This window comes from Engraulis encrasicolus, chromosome 20, assembly GCF_034702125.1.
Source record: "Engraulis encrasicolus isolate BLACKSEA-1 chromosome 20, IST_EnEncr_1.0, whole genome shotgun sequence".
Classification (NCBI taxonomy): Eukaryota; Metazoa; Chordata; class Actinopteri; order Clupeiformes; family Engraulidae; genus Engraulis; species Engraulis encrasicolus.
This window is the reverse complement of record NC_085876.1, coordinates 29,247,079-29,269,411: the sequence shown is the minus strand read 5'-3', so window position 1 is coordinate 29,269,411 and position 22,333 is coordinate 29,247,079. Positions and strand designations below refer to the sequence as shown.

The following is a 22,333-nucleotide window of genomic DNA, read 5'->3' as shown; positions in this document are numbered from 1 at the left end:
AAATGGTTGAATCAGCAGATGTTTTGTGTCGCTAGCCTGCAAAATGCAACAGGCACCACTTAAATATCATATCTGGGTGGCTTTACGGCACGCCAGTGGTAAGGTTAGATGAAGGTCACTTCAGCCTTCCACTTCCGCTGCCCAACTCCCTAAACATTAAGTCTTTGACGAAGGACTGCAACATTCACAACTGAACTGATATTCACACAGAAATTCAACATCTTAAGTTGGGCTTTTTTTTGAGAGGCATGAACAGAATTCTCAACACAGTGAGACTCTTGAGACTACTCAGAGAACGAAAATATCTAACCAGTGTATATAAAAAATAAGATCTGAACTGAGACTGACCCGCATGGAAGTTAACTTTGAATAGGAGATGTATCTGAGCCATGTATCAGGAAAGCATGTTCCAGAATCTCTGCTGCTGCCAAAACAAACAACTTGCTAATGCTCTGAAAAATGTAAAGCTTATCTGTGATTACCGGGGCTGATGCTTTTATCCAAAGCAAATAACAGTTATTCGGCAGGGTCTTGGTTAAAGTCCCTGGAGCAGCGTAGGGTTATGTGCCTTAACTCAAGGGCACTTCAGCCCTGGAGGGAGGTGTAGGGAGAGGTTAGGGTGGGATTCAAACTTGCGACCCTCATGATCTTCAGACCGACCAAAATCATTAGGCCACAGCTCCCCCATCTCTTAATCCTTCAAATAAAGCTGTCCTTTCAAACTAGGTGACAAATAACATAACACTTAAATACTTGCAGCCTTCTGTCACAAAATGACACAGCCCTGACGTGGCAGTCTGCCAAAACTGTAAAACACTTAAAAAGTAAACAAGAGCTGTCGTTAGCATTTAAAAAGCGCTTAAAAAGACAAACGAGACTGTGGAAGTTGTGCTGGCCACGTAAAGTGCTTTGCGTTCCCGCTGGAGAGTGTGTAGGTCTTGGGAGGGCCTGTCGTCTTTCAAGGACTCGTCTGAAACTCGGCCAGCCAGGCAGGCCAGGCAGCCATCCAGACAGGAGCTGGACTCACCAAGACAGTGATAAATCCACACCAGCTGCACAAGTGAATCATTTTACTACTGTATAGGACCCACCTGCTATAACTCTCTTGCCACCATAACTTTCCTTCACTTCATTAACGACATCACCAATCCATGGCCAAATCTCAATCTCCAGGCCCGAGCCCCATTTAAAATTTCTGGATTGTGATCAAGAAAATGGATGGAGATGGAAAGCCAGGACAGAGTAAGTGATAAGCAACTTAGTTAAGTATTTGACCTGATAAGATATATAGCTACTGGCCCTGCCGTGGTCAACCAGTAGGGCACTCGCCTACCATGCGGCAGACCCGGGTTCGATTCCTGACCAGGGTTCGATTCCCGGCCCGGGTCATTTGCAGACACCTCCTCATCTCTCTCCCCATTCGCTTCCTGTCCATCTCTCATACTATCCTGCCATCAATTTAAAAAAGTCGGAAAAGACCAAAAAAATATCCAAGATATATAGCTACTACCTACAACAGCCATAAGCATCAACCTGATGAAGTATAGCCATTACATACGACAGTCCTTATGTTAACCCAAATAATCACAACATTGTACTGGAGATCATGTGACTGTGCCATCACACTAAAAGCAAGTTATACAAGACAATACCCCTCTCGGCTGGGATTGTGTGTGTGTGTGTGTGTGTGTGTGTGTGTGTGTGTGTGTGTGTGTGTGTGTCATTAGCAAGGGGAAGGAGAGTCAAGGACGAGTGTTACGACCATGCTGACAGGTGCAGTAAAAGCACAAACGCACACACTGTATTCGGCTGTAAATAAAAGCAGAGATGCAGGAGTCATTAAAGTTTCCAATGCAGATGTGAAGCTGAAGGAGAAAAGGGTGATGAGAAAGCACCTGATAGAAGAGAGAAGTACGACAGGCGGACAAAGATGCGTCAGTCAATGTGGACACAGGAGGGAATGACAATTTAGAGAATGCGTTTCAGACGGACAGACCGACGGACATACCCTCTTATAGAGATGCTATGACGCATCTAAAAATACTGAGAAACACTCCAGTGAAGAAAACAGGACAGAAAGCAAAGAGAGGGAGAGAGAGAGAGAGAGAGAGAGAGAGAGAGAGAGAGAGAGAGAAAATGTATTTTTTTTCCTCTTTCCTGTACTTCTCCCGGTCCTCCTCTTCCTCTTCCTCCTCCATCAGCTGAGTAATTTGATTTGACTGTGTGGCGTCTCTCTCTAACGCTGAGCTTTCACCCTGTTGCCCGGGAGACCAGTGCTCTCCGCTGCGAGGGGAGTGTAGCGGTCATTATAGGAACGGTAGAGAACACAACACGCACACAGTGGAGTCTAGTGGCCATTAAAGTAAAGCCAGAAAGTCCACCACGCCAACTCACAAACAAGCACACAATACTCAGACACACACTCTCAATGGCCAGTGACTCCTGTAGTGCTGCTGCAGAGCAGCCCAGGCTTCCAAAAATATGCCTTTGATTTTGCAGCTGTATTAAACTATCTGAGATGCATGAAAAAAAATCTGCTTGATTTAAGATAGATAGGCATGATTTCAAATCAGTTTACTCTATGTATACATTGCACTGACACTGTATTGCAACCGTCTACAACATCATTCCATTGCATTTGCAGAGCATTATAAACTAGACCCACCAGGTATTTGCTATTTGCAACTTCAGCCAATCCCCGCGAATGCAGTAAGGTGTTGCAATTTTCACCAATGACACAACTTTCCCGCAACTTCACTACCTCCCACGTCTATTTTGGCGCTTTCGAATCTCAGATATTTTGTCTCATCATGGAGAAAGATTTGTGTTTTCTCCCTCTCCTTCACTGGTGGACTGTGGATAATAAAGCCCTTGTTGATCATGTTTGTGGCAACGCATACTTCAGTCTATCTTTGTGCAGAGGACAACCTGTGTAAGGCTTCGGTTGAAATGTTTATGAGCAGTGTTTCGTACTCATGGTCTGGAGGTTGTGTAATCTAACGCAATTGCAGGAAGCGGGAAGTTTGCACTCAGTTATGGTTTGAAATGATTGGACAGCTCTCACCCAATCGTTGACAGTTACTCAACAACAACACAGCTCAGACATTTACGTCATCGTCACCAGCGTCCTCCCCCTTTCACCCCCACTGTACTATGACTTACTATGACTTACTTCATAGCCTACTGCCAAATAATGTCCCGTCTGTTAATTCAGTAAACTTTGGACTCAATGAACGCACCGCATAGGTAACTCAGTCTGCGCAATAACCATGCGTATATCCTGTACAAATATATGTTAACAGTACCGCCCAATCACTAAATTAATAGTAACAAAGGGAGTATTGCAAATAGTAATTGCATATTTTACTTCAAAATGAAATAGTGTTGCAAAAAAAAAACTAAAAACCATAGTTAATTCCTGGAAAAAGTCCCACGAAATTAGCCATTTTTGGCCGCAAAAATGGCACAAAAAAGCGCCTGTGAATTCCTGGAGGGACTGATAAACCCGTCTACAACTCCATTACACTGCATTTAGAGCATTATATACCACTGAAATGGCCTGAGGGTGCTGTTAAAAGCATCAAGATCAAAACTCAGCAATGGAGTCGAGTAGCAAAACTCAGTCGATATGAGTTCATCAGGTGCTGTAGTGCAGTGGTTCCCAACCTATGGGTCGGGACCCAACCTTTGGGTCGCCAAAGATCCACAGAGGGTCGCGAAGCCTTCTTGATTTTAAGGGGCTTAATTTTAAATACCATATATATTGTAGCCCATTTTGAATAAATGACAAAGCATTTATTTAACTAATGCATAGAAGCAACATGTAAGTGCTACATTAAACATTTATTCTATATTTGACCAAAGACGAAATGAGGAATAAAATGATAACTAAAATGAGTTTTCGCAGGAAACAGAGGGTATAATGTGACTTCCTCTCATGTGGGCACTTGCGTGGTTGGGTCACCAAAGCTTACAATGGTAAAAACATGGGTCCCTGAAGAAAAAGATTGGGAACCACTGCTGTAGTGTATACATTAAGTCCAACTGGCCCATGAGGTATCGACTGGCATTAAATTCTGCCACCAACGTTTGTTGCCAAACTGTAGTGATGGCAGAGAAGTACTTAACAGGCAGAGGCAGTCAAGCAGTGAATAAGAAAATAAGAAATGCCTTCTCATTTAAAAGAGTCAGACCAGCCGCGTGAATAAGAAACACCTCCTCTACATCTCCCTGTGGAGAAGCATCAAAGAGGCTTCACTTGGCTCCAGGTAGAAAAATACACACAGACACTACAGACCTGAGTATGTGGACTCACACACGCACGCACGCACACGCTCAAACTCACACACGCACGCAAATGTATTAGTAGTCAATATTTCAATTCTCATGAGCTTCTTGTGTGAAGGAAGATTTACTGGGCCAGACGTACATCCACACACTCCCCTAGGCAGACGAACGCACACATATACGCACACTCCGTACAAAGACATGAGAAAAATATCCTTTGTGCAAGAAAAGTAGACTTTCCACAGAGACAGACAGGCAGGCAGGCAGGCAGGCAGGCAGACAGACAGACACAGAGACACACACATACACACACTTTTGGGCAATCAGCAGCATGAAAGTTTTTTGCTGTTTCCTTGGATGTAATAGGGTTCCATTAGACCTGACAAACAGTGCTGACTCCTGCAACAGTGTGACCAACACACTGACCATTACAATACATCCACGAGGACATTAACTAGCCCACTGGGAGAGATGCTGACCGACACAAAGGCTACACATACTCCCATAAACACAATATAATGTTCTTTAGCTTTGGTGTGAGGAAGGCAGGTATGAGTTCAGACCCCAAATTAAACAGTACAAAAGAGGAAAGCACTCCTTTGTTGGGGTGGCTTATACGTGTGCCATGTGCTGCCCTGTCTGTGTGTGTGCGTGCGTGTGCGTGTGCGCGTGTGTGTGTGTGGCCTATGCAGTATGTGGGTTGTCTGTTGCTGAGCACCACATGTATGTGTGTGTGTGTCATGTGAAAGAGAGCAGCTTACTCCAACAAAGCTGCTTTGCCACCTTTTGTAAACAGCAGCACACAAACTCTATAGAGACCAGGAGTCAATTGTCTGCGCGTGTGTGTGTGTGTGTGTGTGTGTGTGTGTGTGTGTGTGTGTGTGTGTGTGTGTGTGTGTGTGTGTGTGTGTGTGTGTGTGTGTGTGTGTGTGTGTGTGTGTGTGTGTGTGTGTGTGTGTGTGTGTGTGTGTGTGTGTGGCGTGTTTAAGCAACGTGACAGTGCAAGTGTGGGTTTCTATGATGAATTTCAAGCCAGAGCTGGCCAGGCCTGGACAATTACAGCTCCTTTTGCATGAGCATGCGTGCGTCTGTGTCTGCACGTGTGAGTGAGAGAGAGAGAGAGCCAGAGCGAGAGAGAGCGAGAGCGAGAGCGAGAGCGAGAGAGAGAGAGAAAAAAAGAGAGAAAGAGAGAAAGAGAGAGAGAGTGTTCCCATCTTTTCTAAAGCAGACACGACTAGAGTGCCTCACGGAAATCTGCCTTTCATAACCAGAGAACTCGGAAACAGAACATCGGATGAAAATCAAGGACATTTTGCCAGCTACAATGATGAAGCAATCAATCACACAGGCATAGTGCCATGCAGACAGGGTGCTCTTTCACTGAAATAAAACAATTTATTTTACATCAGAAAGAAAGGGACAGGTAGGCAGGCAGGCAGGCAGGCAGGCAGGCAGGCAGGCAGACAGGCAGGCAGACAGGCAGGCAGGCAGACAGACAGACAGGGACACGGGCAAGCAGACAGACAAACAGAGATGCAGGAGTCATTAAAGTTTCCAAAGCAGATGTGAAGCTGAAGGAGAAAAGGGGTGATGAGAAAGCACCTGATAGAAGAGAAGAGAGAAAAATACTGAGAAACACTAGAGTGAAGAAAACAGGGGGGAAACGGGCAAGCAGACAGACAAACAGGCAGACAGACAGACAGACACACAGACAGACAAAAAGGAAGACAGACAGGAAGGAGGGAGAGAAAAGCGCAAAGGAGATGAGAAAGCCAGAGGCCGACAGGCATGTAACAACCCACACAAAGAAAATAAATAAATTACTGTGTGTGTGTGTGTGTGTGTGTGTGTGTGTGTGTGTGTGTGTGTGTGTGTGTGTGTGTGTGTGTGTGTGTGTGTGTGTACACATTCAAAGACTTGCCTGGGTGATTTATGCTTTCTGACCACTTCAATGTAACATGCTGGTCTCATATCGACCGGACACATACTCAGACACAGATGCCCCAAACAGCTGAACACCTCAGACTCAACATCTCAAAAATAAATTGCATGCACTCACAAACCTTGCCCCATCCACACAAATCCGCAAAAATGCTTGAAATGTGAACACGCTTTCAACAGTGCATGCGCAAGCTAATTCCCCCCAATTAGGAATTCAAATAATTAATCGATTAATCGACTTAAATCGATGAATGTGTCAAACATTAAATGATGATCATTAAACGCTGCTCATCAATTAGTTGTAAGTCTATCGATAAGGTCAATCAACAAATGATTAATGAGTTACTTGATCATTTGCATCACAACCCCCAATGGCAATAATAAGAGTACCCCCCTCCCTGTAGCTGGTGTAAACTACAGGACACAGAGTGGTATACATGGTTTTTTTTTGTGTGTAAACACGGTGTTGTGAGGAGGGGCAAGACACTGGCAGCCAACCACGTGAGCTAATTGTTTGCCTGACAACGGTTTCCAACAATCAGAGGTTGAGTTGTGCGCAGCCAGGTTCACGCAGCCAGGGGAAAACAAAAAATGTAGAACCCATCTATAAACCAGACTTTAGCCAGAAGCATACGGCAAAAGAAGAGGGACATACAGTGCGGAAACACACCGATTGCTCTACCTGAATGTCGACCGTGATGATGATGATGATGATGATGATGATGAGGAAGGTCCAGCGTGGCCGTAGGACGACTTGTGCTGCTGGGGTCCTCTCCGGATCAGCTTCCCCGTCACAGGGTCGTACGTACGCACCTAATAATAATAATAATAATAATAATAATAATAATAATAATAATAATAACTTAATTTGGGCAGCCATGGGTGAGCGGTTAGGGCGTCAGACTTGCATCCCAGAGGTTGCCGGTTCGACTCTCGAATCAACCAGTGCTCTCCCCCATCCTCCTCCATGACTGAGGTACCCTGAGCATGGTACCGTCCCACCGCACTGCTCCCCATGGGGCGCCACTGAGGGCTGCCCCCTTGCACGGGTGAGGCATAAATGCAATTTCGTTGTGTGCAGTGTGCAGTGTTCACTTGTGTGCTTTGGAGTGCTGTGTCACAATGACAATGGGAGTTGGAGTTTCCCAATGGGCTTTCACTTTCACTTTCACATTTGTCTAGCACAATTCCTTCGAGACATGCAAGCCACTTAAATGCTTTAACAGTTAAGATTAAAAACAAAAACATTAATAAATAGGTTGATTAAGAAGACAACAAATATTCGGCAAAAGGTAAGGTTAAGGTATGCCAAGTTGCTGGCTCCGAATCTGGAAATCATGAATTAAATAATAACAAGTATTACATTACACTTAACTGACTAACTTTTTATCCAAAGCGACTTTGTTATTTTAAGTACAGAGTATTGGTTGCAGTCCCCGGAGCAGTGTGGGGTTAGATGCCTTGCACAAGGACACCTCAGCCATGGAGTGAAACAGGGAGTGTAGTGGTGGGATCAAAACCTGCAACCGACTGATCTAAAGCCCATGTTCTTAACCACTAGGTCACAGTTGCCTGAGCCACATCAAGAAACTTACACACAAAAAAAGAATAGCATAAAATCACAAGAGTCAGAGTCTTACCTCTGGAGGGGGCGGCCGAGGTTGCTGCTGGTGGTGGTGATGGGTGGGGAAGGAAGTGGGTGGAGGGTGGTGTCGGTTCAGCTTGCCAGTGACGGGGTCGTAGGTGCGCACCTCTGGGGGCGGGGGGCGAGGAGCGGAGTCAGGCTGGGGGGGCCCATGGAGAGGAGGCGAGAAAGGGGGGTCGGGGAAGAAGGCGGGGCTACTACTCCTGGAGAGAGAGAGAGAGGAAGAGTGAGGGGAGAAGGGAGAGAGGGGTGAGAGAGAGAGAGAGAGAGAGAGAGAGAGAGAGAGAGAGAGAGAGAGAGAGAGAGAGAGAGAGAGAGAATGAGGCAAATAAAAACCTAATACCTACCTAATATTTTTCATACAAAAGTGACGGTGGTTACATGGTTATGTGACAGCAGCAGTGTCCCTTTCCATTTCTGAAATACGTAACTGTACAGTTTGTGTTATGGCATGCTCCTTCTCTACGGTTGAAATGCCTGACGTGACTCAGGGGCCTGCTGCTCAACTGAAACTTATTATTATTATTTACTCAGCCAAGGAAGTTATGTTTTCTTGTCGTGTTGTCTGTCTGTCTGTCTGTCTGTCTGTCTGTCTGTCTGTCTGTCTGTCTGTCTGTCTGTCTGTCTGTCTGTCTGTCTGTCTGTCTGTCTGTCTGTCTGTCTGTCTGTCTGTCTGTCTGTCTGTCTGTCTGTCTGTCAGCAGGATAACTCAAAAACTTGCGAGCGGATTGGTATGAAACTTTTTGGAGCTGTTGGAAATGACCAAAGGATCAAGTGATTAAATTCAGGTGGTGATCCGGATCACGAACCGGAACCAGGATTTTTTTTTAGATTCTTCACCATTGCTAGCCTACAAATCCAGACGCCTTAGTGACCCGCAAATTGAATTGCGGGACAGGGCGAATTTTGAAATTACAGTTTCTAGCTCCACAAAAACAAGGCAGAAAGACTTGAAATAAAAATAGGGTGTAACATAGTCAAATGTTCTATCAAACAGCTTCCTTGGCGAAGGTCTGTACTTTCTGAGTGCATTTCTAGTTTATATATTGCATTTCTTAAAAGGCATCTCAGCTGCCCCAGAGCCCCTTGCTCAGCTTTGGAGAAATGCTGACCTAATTCTCCTGCATGCATTATATACCGATATCCCTTCTCTGCACACATCCCTTCTCTTCTCTTCTCTTCTCTTCTCTTCTCTTCTCTTCTCTTCTCTTCTCTTATCTTCCTCCCTTCCCTTCTTCTCCTCCCTTCCCTTCCCTTCTTTTCTTCTCCTCTCATTCCTTCCCTTCTCTTGACACATCCCTTCTCTTCCTCTGAACTTGGAGAAAGCTGTGAGTCCCTCAGGGGATTCCTTTATGCAACCCTGAAAACACTGGAAGACATTGGGCCTCCTCCTGTGTTTGCACTCTCTGCCAAGGTTACTTACTACTCCCTTTGAAGTGCCCTTAAACATTTATTCTGAAATTTCATTATTCATTGTTAAAGCCGTTCATTTGTTTTCTCATTCGCTTACAGTCTCTGCGCCTCTTCCGCCTCCCCCCCAACACACACACACACACACACACACACACACACACACACACACACACACACACACACACACACACACACACACACACACACACACACACACACACACACACACACACACACACACACACACACACACAGACACACACACAGACACACAGACACACACACACACCTGGGTGTCTTACTGTCGTCTTCCTGTAGTGGATATATTTGCCCCTCCATCTTCTCCCATTTCTCCCTCCCCCCATTCATCCATCCATCTCCATCCACAACTCCCCCCTCCTCTGCATCTGGTTCCATCATCCCTCCATACCTGGTTCCTTTGTTGTAGTCTTCCTTCAAGGGCTAGAGCCGTTTCTCCATCTTCTTCCATCTTTCTCTCTCTCCCCCTCCATCTCTACCTCCCCTCCCTCTCTCCCCTTTCTCCATTCCTTCATACCTGGCTCCTTTGCTGTAGTCCTCCTTTATTGGGTACAGTTGTTCCTGCACCTTCTCCCATCTTTCCAGGCAACCCCACAGCCAATCAGGATTCACCACGTGCAGGTGTTTACAACGCAGCGCCTGACGCACCTTATCCGTACCTAAACACACAAACAGGTAAACACCAACACAGAACAGGTAAACAAATATAAAGGTAAACAACACTTCATACGTACCGGAACACACAAACAACACGACAGGTAAAAATATACATGTGAACAAACAAATTCTAGAAAAACAAACAGGTAAACAATTCCTACCTTATCCGTACTTGAACACACAAACCCACAACATCTTTTGTCCCTTATGATGCTATAGTATTTAAGTTCTCTTTTGCATTTCTTTACCATTCTCTTCTATATTCTGTACTCTCCACTTGTATTCTACATGGAGAGGGATTCAAGCTCAGTTTCATTGTTCGCCTGCATAGTGTACGCTGTGTACCATGGCAATTAAATGCATTGTATTTTATTCAAAGTCAAGAACAAGAAAGGTCCGTCAGCACAAAACGCCCAACCCATGCCAGAAAAAACTCCAACGCACAGTTTTCTCTCACTTGAAACCCAGGACATCTTTCCGAATTGGTTGACATTTAGCTAATGCATGTTTTATACTTGAGAGGCTTTTTACAGTAGTATGAAGCACTTGTACAAATGAGTGAAAATGTGTTGACAAGAGTATGAACAGCAATAGGATGTGGTGAGCAGGCGAAAGCTTTCCTCTCGCCCTCACACAGCCAGATGGATGGATGGATGGATGGATGGAGAGAGAGAGAGAGAGAGAGAGAGAGAGAGAGAGAGAGAGAGAGAGAGAGAGAGAGAGAGAGAGAGAGAGAGAGAGAGAGAGAGAGAGAGAAGAGAAGAGAAGAGAAGAGAAGGGAAGAGAAGACAAGGGAAGAGAAGACAAGGGAAGAGAAGAGAAGAGAAGACAAGGGAAGACAAGGGAAGAGAAGAGAAGAGAAGAGAAGAGAAGAGAAGAGAAGAGAAGAGAAGAGAAGAGAAGAGAAGAGAAGAGAAGAGAAGGGGAGAGGAGAGAGGGAGAGGGAGAGGGAGAGGGACAGGGACAGGGAGAGGGAGAAAGATTTTTAAAGCAGGATGAAGTTTGTCTCTGGCTCTCTCACACCCTGCAGCCAGAAGGAGGAAACAAACAGCAGTTTTCAGCTTGGCCGGAATTACATTAGCTTAGCTGCCTTTCAACTGAACCATTAACACACACACACACACACACACCCTGGTATTGTGGGCATCTGTCCCCCCGCACAAGAGAGAGCCGTCCAACAGAGGACAAGCCGACAGAAAATAAAGCCAGTCAGATTGGCAGGCAGACACACGCGAGCGCACGCGCGCGCGCACACACACACGCACACTCTTTACTGCAGCCTGGGTGGATAGCATATGGGCTGTGTGTGTTTGCCATGGGCTCTGGCTGTGCCATGTGGTGTGTGTGTGTGTGTATGCTATGGGCTCTGGCTGTGTACAGGTGGTGTGTGTGTGTGTGTGTGTGTGTGTGTGTGTGTGTGTGTGTGTGTGTGTGTGTGTGTGTGTGTGTGTGTGTGTGTGTGTGTGTGTGTGTGTGTGTGTGTTTGTGTGTGAGTGTGAGTGTGAGTGTGAGTGTGAGTGTGAGTGTGAGTGTGTGTTTGCCATGGTCTCTGGCTGTGTAATGTGGTTGGTGGCAGGAAGTGATGCCTGATGATCTGATCAGATACTGGCCACCACTGTGCGCGCGTGTGTGATTGTGTGTGTGTGATTGTGCTGCTTCATTGAATCTACATGCTTTGCTCGGAACATAATTTTACCAATCAGATGCACATGCGACACGACACACATCGACCAACTGGAAGAGATGGATTATGCAAAAGCGGACCACATTACAACAAGGAGAGGAGATGAGGAGGTGCAGATAAAAACAAGAGGAGATGAAGGGAGGTGAAGATTACAACAACGCGTGGAGATGAGGAGGTGCAGATGAAAACAAGAGGAGATGAAGGGAGGTGAAGATTACAACAGGAGGAGATGGGGGAGGTGAAGATTACAACAAGTGGAGATGAGGAAGTGTAGATTACAACGAGCGAAGATGAGGATGATCACAGAGTCCCTGATTAGGTGTATTAGAAATGAACTTCCGGTATATCAATAATGCAATTACATTACATTACATTCAGCTGACGCTTTTTTGTATCCAGAGCAACCTACGTTTATCTTTATTCCAGGTATTGGTGACAGTCCCTGGAGCAATGTGGGGTTAGGTGCCTTGCTCAAGGGCACTTCAGCCATGGATGGAGGTGTAGGGAGAGGTCAGGTGAGATTCGAACCTACAACCCCCCCAGATTGAAAGACCAACTCCCCTGACCACTAGGCCACGGCTGTAGCAATATAATGCTACAATGCCGCTATCAATGCCGCTATCAATGTATCAATGCCGCTATATCTTGTAAGTGTTGCCTTGAAAATATAAGCCTTAATCACAATTCAATGAAAACGAATCGTTGCTTTAAGTGCTGGGCCGGACACTGAAGAAGATTAATACCGAAACGTCTGACTGTCAATAATGTACAAGCAACTAAGAGTGCTGTCCTGTCCCCTTTATTTTGAATATTTCTTATGGAATGAGCACCCAGTTGCTCTTTACCTTTGTTGAGCTGAGCGTGTTATTAAGCTTAATTTGATGCAAAAATGTATAATGCCTAACCGATTTAGGAGAGCAGAATTGATCCCAATTGATTGCATTGGTGATGTGTAGAAGTATCCATCTCAGTGAGCATATTTAGAGTCTTTGGCTATACCTTCCACACTCCATATGTCAGAGGTAGACATCTGCATTTTGCGCGAGTTTCTGTGGTGCCCTCCAACAAGTTCCGCCACCCCCCTCACCCCTGTTGCCACCAAGGGCCATATTTCAGTTCTCTGGCTGTGAATGGTGATATTATGCCATTCTTTCTTTTGTCTACGTTTTCGGATTCTTGTGAAGTTCATTTATATGCCATTTTAGGACTTTGTTATTTCATGTCTAAGCCACGGGAGATGGGATAGACATTGTGAATGAAACACAAAGAAGATCTATGGGCCTGAGGAGGGTTGAAATGGTGGGATGAGAATATATGTATGCAATTGGGAATTTCAAGTATACAAAATATGCAAACGCGAAGGCTTTTACAGATAGGCTACCCTGGCCTGCATTGTGTGTGTGTGTGTGTGTGTGTGTGTGTGTGTGTGTGTGTGTGTGTGTGTGTGTGTGTGTGTGTGTGTGTGTGTGTGTGTGTGCGTATGTGTGTGTGTGCGTGTGTGTGTGTGCGTGTGTGTGTGTGCGTGTGTGTGTGTAAAAGCCCAGTAATCTCCTCAAGCCCACACAGGCAGCTCAGTTCAACACCAGGCCATGGCAGACACTAGGCATGGTACGGTTTGCGTTGCAAACCGAGACCGTACGGTTTGCATGTCACGGAACGGGGTAGTGGGCAACCGCACGGTGCCCACGGTTTCAAAAAATAAATAAATAGAGTGACCACCGGCGGACGACGCTATTAAAATCCTACTACTTTTACAAGCATAAAACACAAAGACTACGTAGGATATTGAGTGTGGAAAGACTGATTTCTATCAGCCAACTGAAAGACATAATGTAACAGCATGCGCCAGCTGACTAGGCTACAGTAGCCTACAAGCAAGTGCAGGTCGGTCAGCAGCATCACCCTCCCTCTCCCCCCTCTCTCTCCACGTTAGCGCAAGTGACTGTTCCCAGCCTTTATGCTGACCATTTTAAATGAAATGAACATGAATTTACAAACAATGACAGATTAGCAGAACAAAGTAGACTATGACTTACGTTACAGTAGCCTAGTGTAGGCTATATCCACGTGGCATTGAATGGGGATTCCGGACGGCAAAATGCGAGATAATTGAACATATCCATCAGATTCACTGTGCTGTCCTTAACTGCAATCAACTGTAGGCCTAATTATATGTAGCTAGTTAAACTCTGATGGACGGAAGGGGACTTTGTGCTGTTGCCTAGTTAACATTGATGTTTAACACTATAACAAAAATAAAATTTGACTGTTTTAAAAGGCTCAGCTTCACAGGAGTTTTGTGAAACATTCTTGTGCATACACTTCTAAAAAAACGATCTTTTAAAATTATTTGTTACCTTAACTTTCACATTTTAACATAACATAACCCTATCACTTGTTCACTTAAAATTGAATTTGACTTCTGATTTTACTTCTATGCTTCTCACGGCTAGCAGTTTCATGATAGGAAGCAACTCATAAGCACAAAACTCGCAGAAAGCGGTATCAAAATAAAAGTCCAATTCGTTCTCAGTGTGTCATTAACCAAAATAGTCATACTACACTGACCTAATGGTCCCATTACCTACAGGAGTGTAGCCGTTTTATTTTTACACGTCAAATGTGTTATAGCAGGGGTACTCAATTAAAAGTCCCCGAGGGCCAGTTTTTCAAAATTCATCCCAATAAAGGGCCGGGCCGGGCTGACCGACACGACCCCCACCAAAAAAAAATATTAAAAAAAATAAAAAAATGATAAGGCCTTTGTAATCACAAAACACACGCACTCACACCCACAGCAGATATTTAGTTTCCAGTGACAGGATGGGAGAACATTTCTCTCATAAAGGGCCTGCATTTTTCTGAAGCACTGTGGGGTGAGGTGCCTGCCTTGCTGTCATTGCCACCCACCCTTCAGTATTTTTTTTTAAATGACATAAGATTATCTTTTTTAAATGACATAAGATTAGCCTATATTTGCAGACTACATTCATAAACATTTATTTCTTAGTGAGAAAACCAATAAGCCTGAAGATAACACTTTTCAAACAAATGTTGCTTATTATGACTTTGTTTATGCAGCTCTCACATGCATAATGAGAATCAGATGCAATAATGGACCCAACAAAGAGGACACATAGATAGGAGGACACCAGGTTTTGCCAACAAGAAAATGGCACATTGATGCAATGTTGATTAAATGCAACAACCAATAATAAATCATCAAGTTGCTCATAACTTTGTTTGAAATCTTATGAGGGGCTTAGCTTTCCAAACGAACTATTTGGGGACTGTTTAAAAGTGTGAAAAGTTTATCAAGCAATTCGTTTTTAAGTAGGCAACCCCGAGTTAGCTGCCAGAAGAGCTCAAACACAATTTGCCTTCATTTGTGTTGGTTTATCGAAGTCCTAACACACTGTATGCAATGAAATGTGGACCATTACTTTCAAAAACGAGGCAAAGAGAACTTTGTAAATAATTTATTTACAAGTTCTACCGTACTTCCCTTCAGTAGTCTACCTCACAACAGCCTCTGCCACCCTCATAGTCACTTCTGTTTGGAGCCTGCAGGGAGAAACTGATTGAGGGGGCGGAGACACGGCACGCATCTTCCTAGCGTCTGTGGCGCGATTTCAAAATAAGAGCCGGCAGCGCGATCGGACAAAAAAAATATATATTTTATTTTTTTTTAATTTTTCAAAATTATTCGAGGGCCACAAATAGATGCCCCGCGGGCCACTTGTGGCCCGCGGGCCGCTATTTGAGTATGGGGGGGCTATAGCATGTAATATTTGAATATTTGTCAACTTAAAAGTTAGGACTTAGTTCTCCCTTTTTGTGAAATAAATGGAAGCATGTTAAAATCATTGATATCTTTCCTCTTTCAGTTGGGTTAAATGAAGTCAAATTCAACATACCCATGATAAGCTTACATTTTCATTCAAATTTTTATATAATACATTTAAAAAAAAAAAAAAAAAAAAAAAAAAAAAAAAAAACAGAACCGTACAAAACCGAAAACCGTGACCTTGAAACCGTGATATGGACCGAACCGTGACATTTGTGAACCGTACCACCCCTAGCAGACACAAACACCCCAACGTCCCACACAGACACTCTCTCTCTGTATTATGAACACAAAAACACAAGCCACCCACCAGCATGCTCACATATACACAACTACAAGTATGAGCAAGTGCGCGCACACATTCACACGCTTACACGCTAACACGCTAACACGCGCGCACGCACGCGCACACGCACACGATGGATTAATATAAAGTACAGCAAATAACTCACAGCCGTCACTGGACTGAAAAATGCCATTCAAGTCACCCACAGAATCATATATACATGCACACTATATGGCCTGCTGTCTTCACCCCCTTCCCTCTCTTGATCATGGAACAACCCAAATTAGCTCTCTTGTGCCCTGGCAGCAGACTGGTTTATATATGGTAATTAAACTTTCTCCAACACTGAGTCTAAATGGAAATTAAACACAATCACCTGAACGGCACTGGCCTTACAGTCCACACAGACACAGACACAGACACAGACACAGACACAGACACACACACACACCTATACTTCATTATATTGGCTCTCAGTCAGCCACCACAGCTATACTGCTCTCGATTGATCCTTCATTTGGTTCCACATCTATAGCGGGGGGGGTATGTATGAATCAGAGCAGAGTGGGCAGCAGGAGCACAGAGGGCACTTTAGCAGCAGGGGACGTAAATGCAGGTTATTAGCCCTGATTTCCGCTCGCAAGCGTCTCGCCATGCTATGCACCCCTGATGGATGGACAGCCTGATTGAGATGATTGCTCCGTGCAGTGTAATAATGGCGGCATTCACTTCTCTTCTGTTGTCGAGGAGATGTGAGTGTTCTAATGGCAGCATTCACATTTCTTCTGTTGTCGAGGAGATGTGAGTGTTCTAATAGTCTGAAAATAGTGTGAGCTGTACAGTTGGGTCTTGAAAATCCTGTCACCCTTTTCCTCCCTCAGGGTTCTTTGTGGTACGCAGAGTGTTAAAGTTGCCCTCTGCAGTTTGTGCGAGTTTGTGTTGCGCCCCCCGATGTGCCTACCTACACGTTAAAAACGTGAAAATCCCTTTGAGTCCCTTTGATTAATTCACAGAGAATTTATGCAACATAGTTCAGAAACAGATACAAAAGAAAATATAAACAAATGCAAACTAACTTCATTTCTTGTTGAATGGTGGGGTTGTAGAAGTATAAACAAGTAACTACGTAAAAACAAGCAAAACGTCTCCAAATGTTCTTTTAAAATGAACTTAAGTGTACAGTCTTACTAGGTCCAGATTTATACAGTACAATATATGCTACTGAAGTACGGCCTCTCATGAAGTTTAAAACCTGTTACCCCAAGACATGCCTGGGGCATCCTCATTTTCCCCCATTTATAGAGTCCTTAGACAAAGCGCTTCACCATCACATTCTCCCCCTTCACAGTCTTTCATGCTGCTTTATACGAAAGAGACAAGTGTTTAAAAAGCTGAGAGGAGAGCAGGAGGAAAGGAGAGGAGAGGAGGAGAGGAGAGGAGAGGAGCGGAGGGGAGAAGAAGAGATGAGAGCAGCTGACAACCCAGGTCAAAAAAATGTGTACTTAAGTGTACTTTAAATATATTTAATTTTCTGAAAGTATATTTTAAGTACACTCTATTTATCAAGTACAGTACTTAAGTATGGTATTTAAAAATATACTTATAGTTTAGTGTATTTTAAATATATTTTAAAATAATTTGTATTATTAAAGTTATGTACTTAAATATAGTTTTATAAAATATACTGTTAGTGTATTGTATTTTAAATGTATTTTAAGTATATTTGTATTTTAAAAGTAATGTGCTAAGTGTAGTATTGTCAAATATACTATTAGTGTATTATATTTTAAGTGTATTTCAAGTATATTTGTATTTTAAAAGTAATGTGCTAAAGTGTAGCATTATAAAGTATACTATTAGTGTATTACACTTTAAGTGTATTTTAAGTATCTTTGTATTTTAAAAGTTATATACTTAAGTGTAGTATTATAAAATACACTATTAGTGTATTGCATTTAAATGTATTGTAAGTACATTTGTATTTTAAAAGTAATGTGCTTAAGTGTAGTATTGTCAAATATACTATTAGTATATTGTATTTTAAGTCTATTTTAAGTACATTTGTATTTTAAAAGTAATGTGCTAAAGTGTAGCATTATACAGTGTACTATTAGTGTATTATATGTTAAGTGTATTTTAAATATCTTTGTATTTTAAAAGTTATGTACTTAAGTGTAGTATTATAAAATACACTATTAGTGTATTGTATTTAAATGTATTGTAAGTACATTTGTATTTTAAAAGTAATGTGCTAAAGTGTAGTATTGTCAAATATGCTATTAGTATATTGTATTTTAAGTCTAATTTAAGTACATTTGTATTTTAAAAGTAATGTGCTAAAGTGTAGCATTATACAGTATACTGTTAGTGTATTATATTTTAAGTGTATTTTAAGTATCTTTGTATTTTAAAAGTCATGTACTTCAGTGTAGTATTATGATATATACTATTAGTATATTCTATTTAAATGTATTTTAAGTACATTTGTATTTTAAAAGTAATGTGCTAAAGTGTAGCATTATAAAGTATACTATTAGTGTATTATATTTTAAGTGTATTTTAAGTATCTTTGTATTTTAAAAGTTATGTACTTAAGTGTAGTATTATAAAATACACTATTAGTGTATTGTATTTAAATGTATTGTAAGTACATTTGTATTTTTAAAGTAATGTGCTTAAGTGTGGTACTGTTAAATATACTATTAGTATATTCAATTTTAAGTCTATTTTAAGTACATTTGTATTTTAAAAGTAATGTGTTAAAGTATAGTATTATAAAATACACTATTAGTGTATTGTATTTAAGTGTATTTTAAGTGTATTTGTATTTTGAAAGTAATGTGCTAAAGTGTGGTATTAGAAAATATACTATTAGTGTATTGCATTTTAAGTGTATTTTAAGTTTATTTGTATTTCTAAAGTAATGTGCTAAAGTGTGGTATTAAAAAATATACTATTAGTGTATTGTAATTTAAGTGTAGTTTAAGTGTATTTGTATTTTTAAAGTAATGTGCTAAAGTTTGGTATTAGAAAGAATATTTGAAACGTACTTTAAGTTAAGTATGATTTTAGTATATTAAGTACACTTTTACAAAGTTTGATTTTAGTACCAAAAAGTCAACTTAAAATGTGTTAAAGCTCTACTTAATTATATTTCAAGTGTATTTAAGTATACTATAAGTTGTCCCAAAATAACACAACTTAAGTATGTACTTCTGCAGCATGCTATAAAGTTCTTTCTTATGACCTTGAATTAGATTTGTAGCATACTTCAAATAGTTACACTTAACCACAGGTTAAAGTACACATTAAACATCTTTTAAAGTGAATTAGTAAGTATATTTAAAATGTACTTACAGTTAAGTATGATTTTAGCATATTAAGTACACTTCTGCAAAGATTGATTTTAGTACCAAAACGTCAGCTTAAAATGTGTTAAAGCTCTACTTAATCATACTTCAAGTGTATTTAAGTATACTATAAGTTGTCCCAAAATAACATTCTTTAAATACACACTTTTGAAGTATATTTTAAATACAAAAATACATACTTATTAAGTATATTAAGTACATTTTGTTTCACCTGGGTACTTTTTTTAACCATCATTTTAGTGTATTTTAACCTAGGCTTATTTATTCATTATGCTTTGTAACATTAAATAACCTTCCACCTTCCATTTTGTTAATGTATTTTCATGGTAAAAACACCATATTGAAGAGCACAAACAGATCTTCAAAAGGCATGTAAGGCCTTACCTATTACACTTTTAAGCACAATACTGAAGTCTGTACTTAAGTTGTGTTATTAGTGTATTAAGTGCACTTTAAGTGTACTTTTTGGTGCACAAATTAAACATGTAAAAGTGTCTTTAATTCGATAAAAGCATACCACCACCAATGATTTCTAAGTATTATTATTAAATATATAAAAGTATACTTAAAGTGTACTACTCAAGACTATTACTTCAACAACGTAATTGTGCCTGTTGAAGAACAGGTAGTTGTGGTCTAGTGGTTAGAGTGCAGGTCTGTGGTTCAGTGAGTTGTAGGTTCAAATCCTGGTTGAGGCAGTGGTTGTTGTCTGAAGTGAAGGTGAAAGGAAGGTTCATGTGAATGGCTGATGGTTGTGAACAAGACAATGTACAATGGAAATGAGCAATTCGAGATTACATTAATGTTTTTTTTCATATACTTTTGAAATATATTTAAAGTGTACTTAAAATAAATATATTTGAAATGTGCTTAAAGTAAAATCTACTTGTAGTATACTTAAAATACATTTAGAGTCAATACACTTAAAATGTACTTAAAGACCTTGAAATAGATTTGTAGTATACTTAAAATACACTAAACTGCATGCTAAAGTACAAAATAAACATATTTTAAAGTGAATTAGTAAGTATGTTTGAAATGTACTTAAGTTAAGTATGATTTTAGTATATTAAGTACACTTGTACAAAGTTTGATTTTAGTACAAAAAAGTCAACTTAAAATGTGATTAAGCTCTACTTAATTATATTTCAAGTGTATTTAAGTATACTATAAGTTGTCCCAAAATAACACAACTTAAGTATGTACTTCTGCAGTATACTATAAAGTACTTTCTCATGACATTGAAATAGATTTCTAATGTACTTAAAATGCACTTATCCGCATGCTAAAGTTCACATTAAACACATTTTAATGTGAATTGGTTAGTAAACTTATAATGTACTAAAAGTTAAATATATTTTTAGTATATTAAGTACACTTGTACAAAGTTTAATTTTAGTACAAAAAAGTCAACTTAAAATGTGATTAAGCTCTACTTAATTATATTTCAAGTGTATTTAAGTATACTATAAGTTGTCCCAAAATAACACAACTTAAGTATGTACTTCTGCAGTATACTATAAAGTACTTTCTCGTGACGTTAAAATAGATTTCTAATGTACTTAAAATGCACTTATCCGCATGCTAAAGTACACATTAAGTACATTATAAGTATACTAACCAAGTCACTTTAAAATGTGTTTAAAGTTAAATATATTTTTAGTATATTAAGTACACTTATACAAAGTTTAATTTTAGTACAAAAAAGTCAACTTAAAATGTGTTTAAGCTCTACTTAATTATATTTCAAGTACATTTAAGTATACTATAAGTTGTCCCAAAATAACATTCTTTAAATACACACTTTTGAAGTACACTTTAAATACAATAAAACGTACTTATTAAGTATATATTAAGTACACTTTTTTTTTACTTGGGAAGAGAGAGAGGAGTGTTGAGGAGAGGAGAGGAGAGGAGAGGAGAGGAGAGGAGAGGAGAGGAGAGGAGAGGAGAGGAGAGTGTTTAAAAGGCCTTTCCTGAGCAGGGTGCCTCTTCTGGAACGGGCTATTTTATGGTTCAGCAACAGAGCGCCACTAAAAGAGACAGCAAGAGGAGAGGAGAAATGAAAAATGACAGGGAAAGAGAGAGAAAGAAAAATACAAAGAGAGAAAAAGACAAGGAAGCAGACAGAGAATGATAGAGGAAGACAATAAGAGATGGAGAGACTGAGTCAGTGTCTGAGAGAGAGAGAGAGAGAGAGAGAGAGAGAGAGAGAGAGAGAGAGAGAGAGAGAGAGAGAGAGAGAGAGAGAGAGAGAAGGAAGAACAGAGGACAAAGAGAGATGGAAAGAGAGGAGAGTGAAAAGACAAATGTAAGGGAGTGTTGATTGTTATGTTTGCATTTATGGGTATACGGTGCACATCTTCACAGTGCAGCAGCTCCATGATACCATTGTGAATAGAGTACAGCAAACCCAAACTTTTCCCACTGGGACCCACTTCTGATCCTAAGAATATTTTCTCCACCACCCTACCTCCCGTTTCCAAATTCCAAACCATATTTTCTGTTCAATTTAAAACTCTTAATGTATATCACAGGAAAGGTAAATACATTTGTTACCCATGTCATTATTAACAATGCATGGAAAGGTTATAAAAAACATATTCAGGGTTCTTTGCAAACAGTTCCTTCTGTCCGCGATCCCCTCACAGTACCTCCGTGATCCACTTAGGGGGTCTCGACCCCCAGTTTGGGAAGCACTGGAGTAAAGTAGCTGCGTGTTGGCATTGTGAGCGCAGGCTCCACACAGCATAGCATCATTGTGCGCTCGGCTGTTCTAATCTCCCCCATTGAGGCGTAATCACCTGCTAAAAGCTGCTTACGGACGCCTCTACGCCTCAACCAACAAAACGTTCATGCTTTTCACAAACCCAAGCAAATTCAACACCAGCCAATTCATAGTTTTTTATGAGAGTGTCTTTGAAGCCTGCCAATTGAAGTTGCTTCTGGGCTTGCTCTGAACTTATGATTTAGACGTTTGGTGTTGAAAATGAGACTGACAGAGAAAGAGTTTCTTTTCTTCTTTATATCTCACTCTGGCAGAGCACATCACGACACTCGATTTCCTCAACCCAAAAACGAACACTAAAAATCTGTCAAAGTGCTTGAGCTCTTGAGCTGTACTCTTGACCGATATTAGGTACCAGAATACATCTACAAGCAT

General features: G+C 41.1%; 1 protein-coding gene across 2 annotated transcripts in view; it reads right to left on the bottom strand.

The window, feature by feature from the left end:
- ctdp1 (CTD (carboxy-terminal domain, RNA polymerase II, polypeptide A) phosphatase, subunit 1) overlaps positions 1 to 22,333 on the bottom strand; it is a 140,344-nt gene that overhangs the window by 86,878 nt on the left and 31,133 nt on the right. For both annotated transcript variants that reach the window (XM_063185752.1, XM_063185753.1), the window contains exons 10-12: positions 9,843 to 9,984; positions 7,869 to 8,076; positions 6,911 to 7,041 (exon numbers count right to left, since the gene is read on the bottom strand). In XM_063185752.1, the coding sequence (XP_063041822.1) occupies positions 6,911 to 7,041; positions 7,869 to 8,076; positions 9,843 to 9,984 (481 nt within the window). The remainder of the gene's footprint in view (positions 1 to 6,910; positions 7,042 to 7,868; positions 8,077 to 9,842; positions 9,985 to 22,333) is intronic.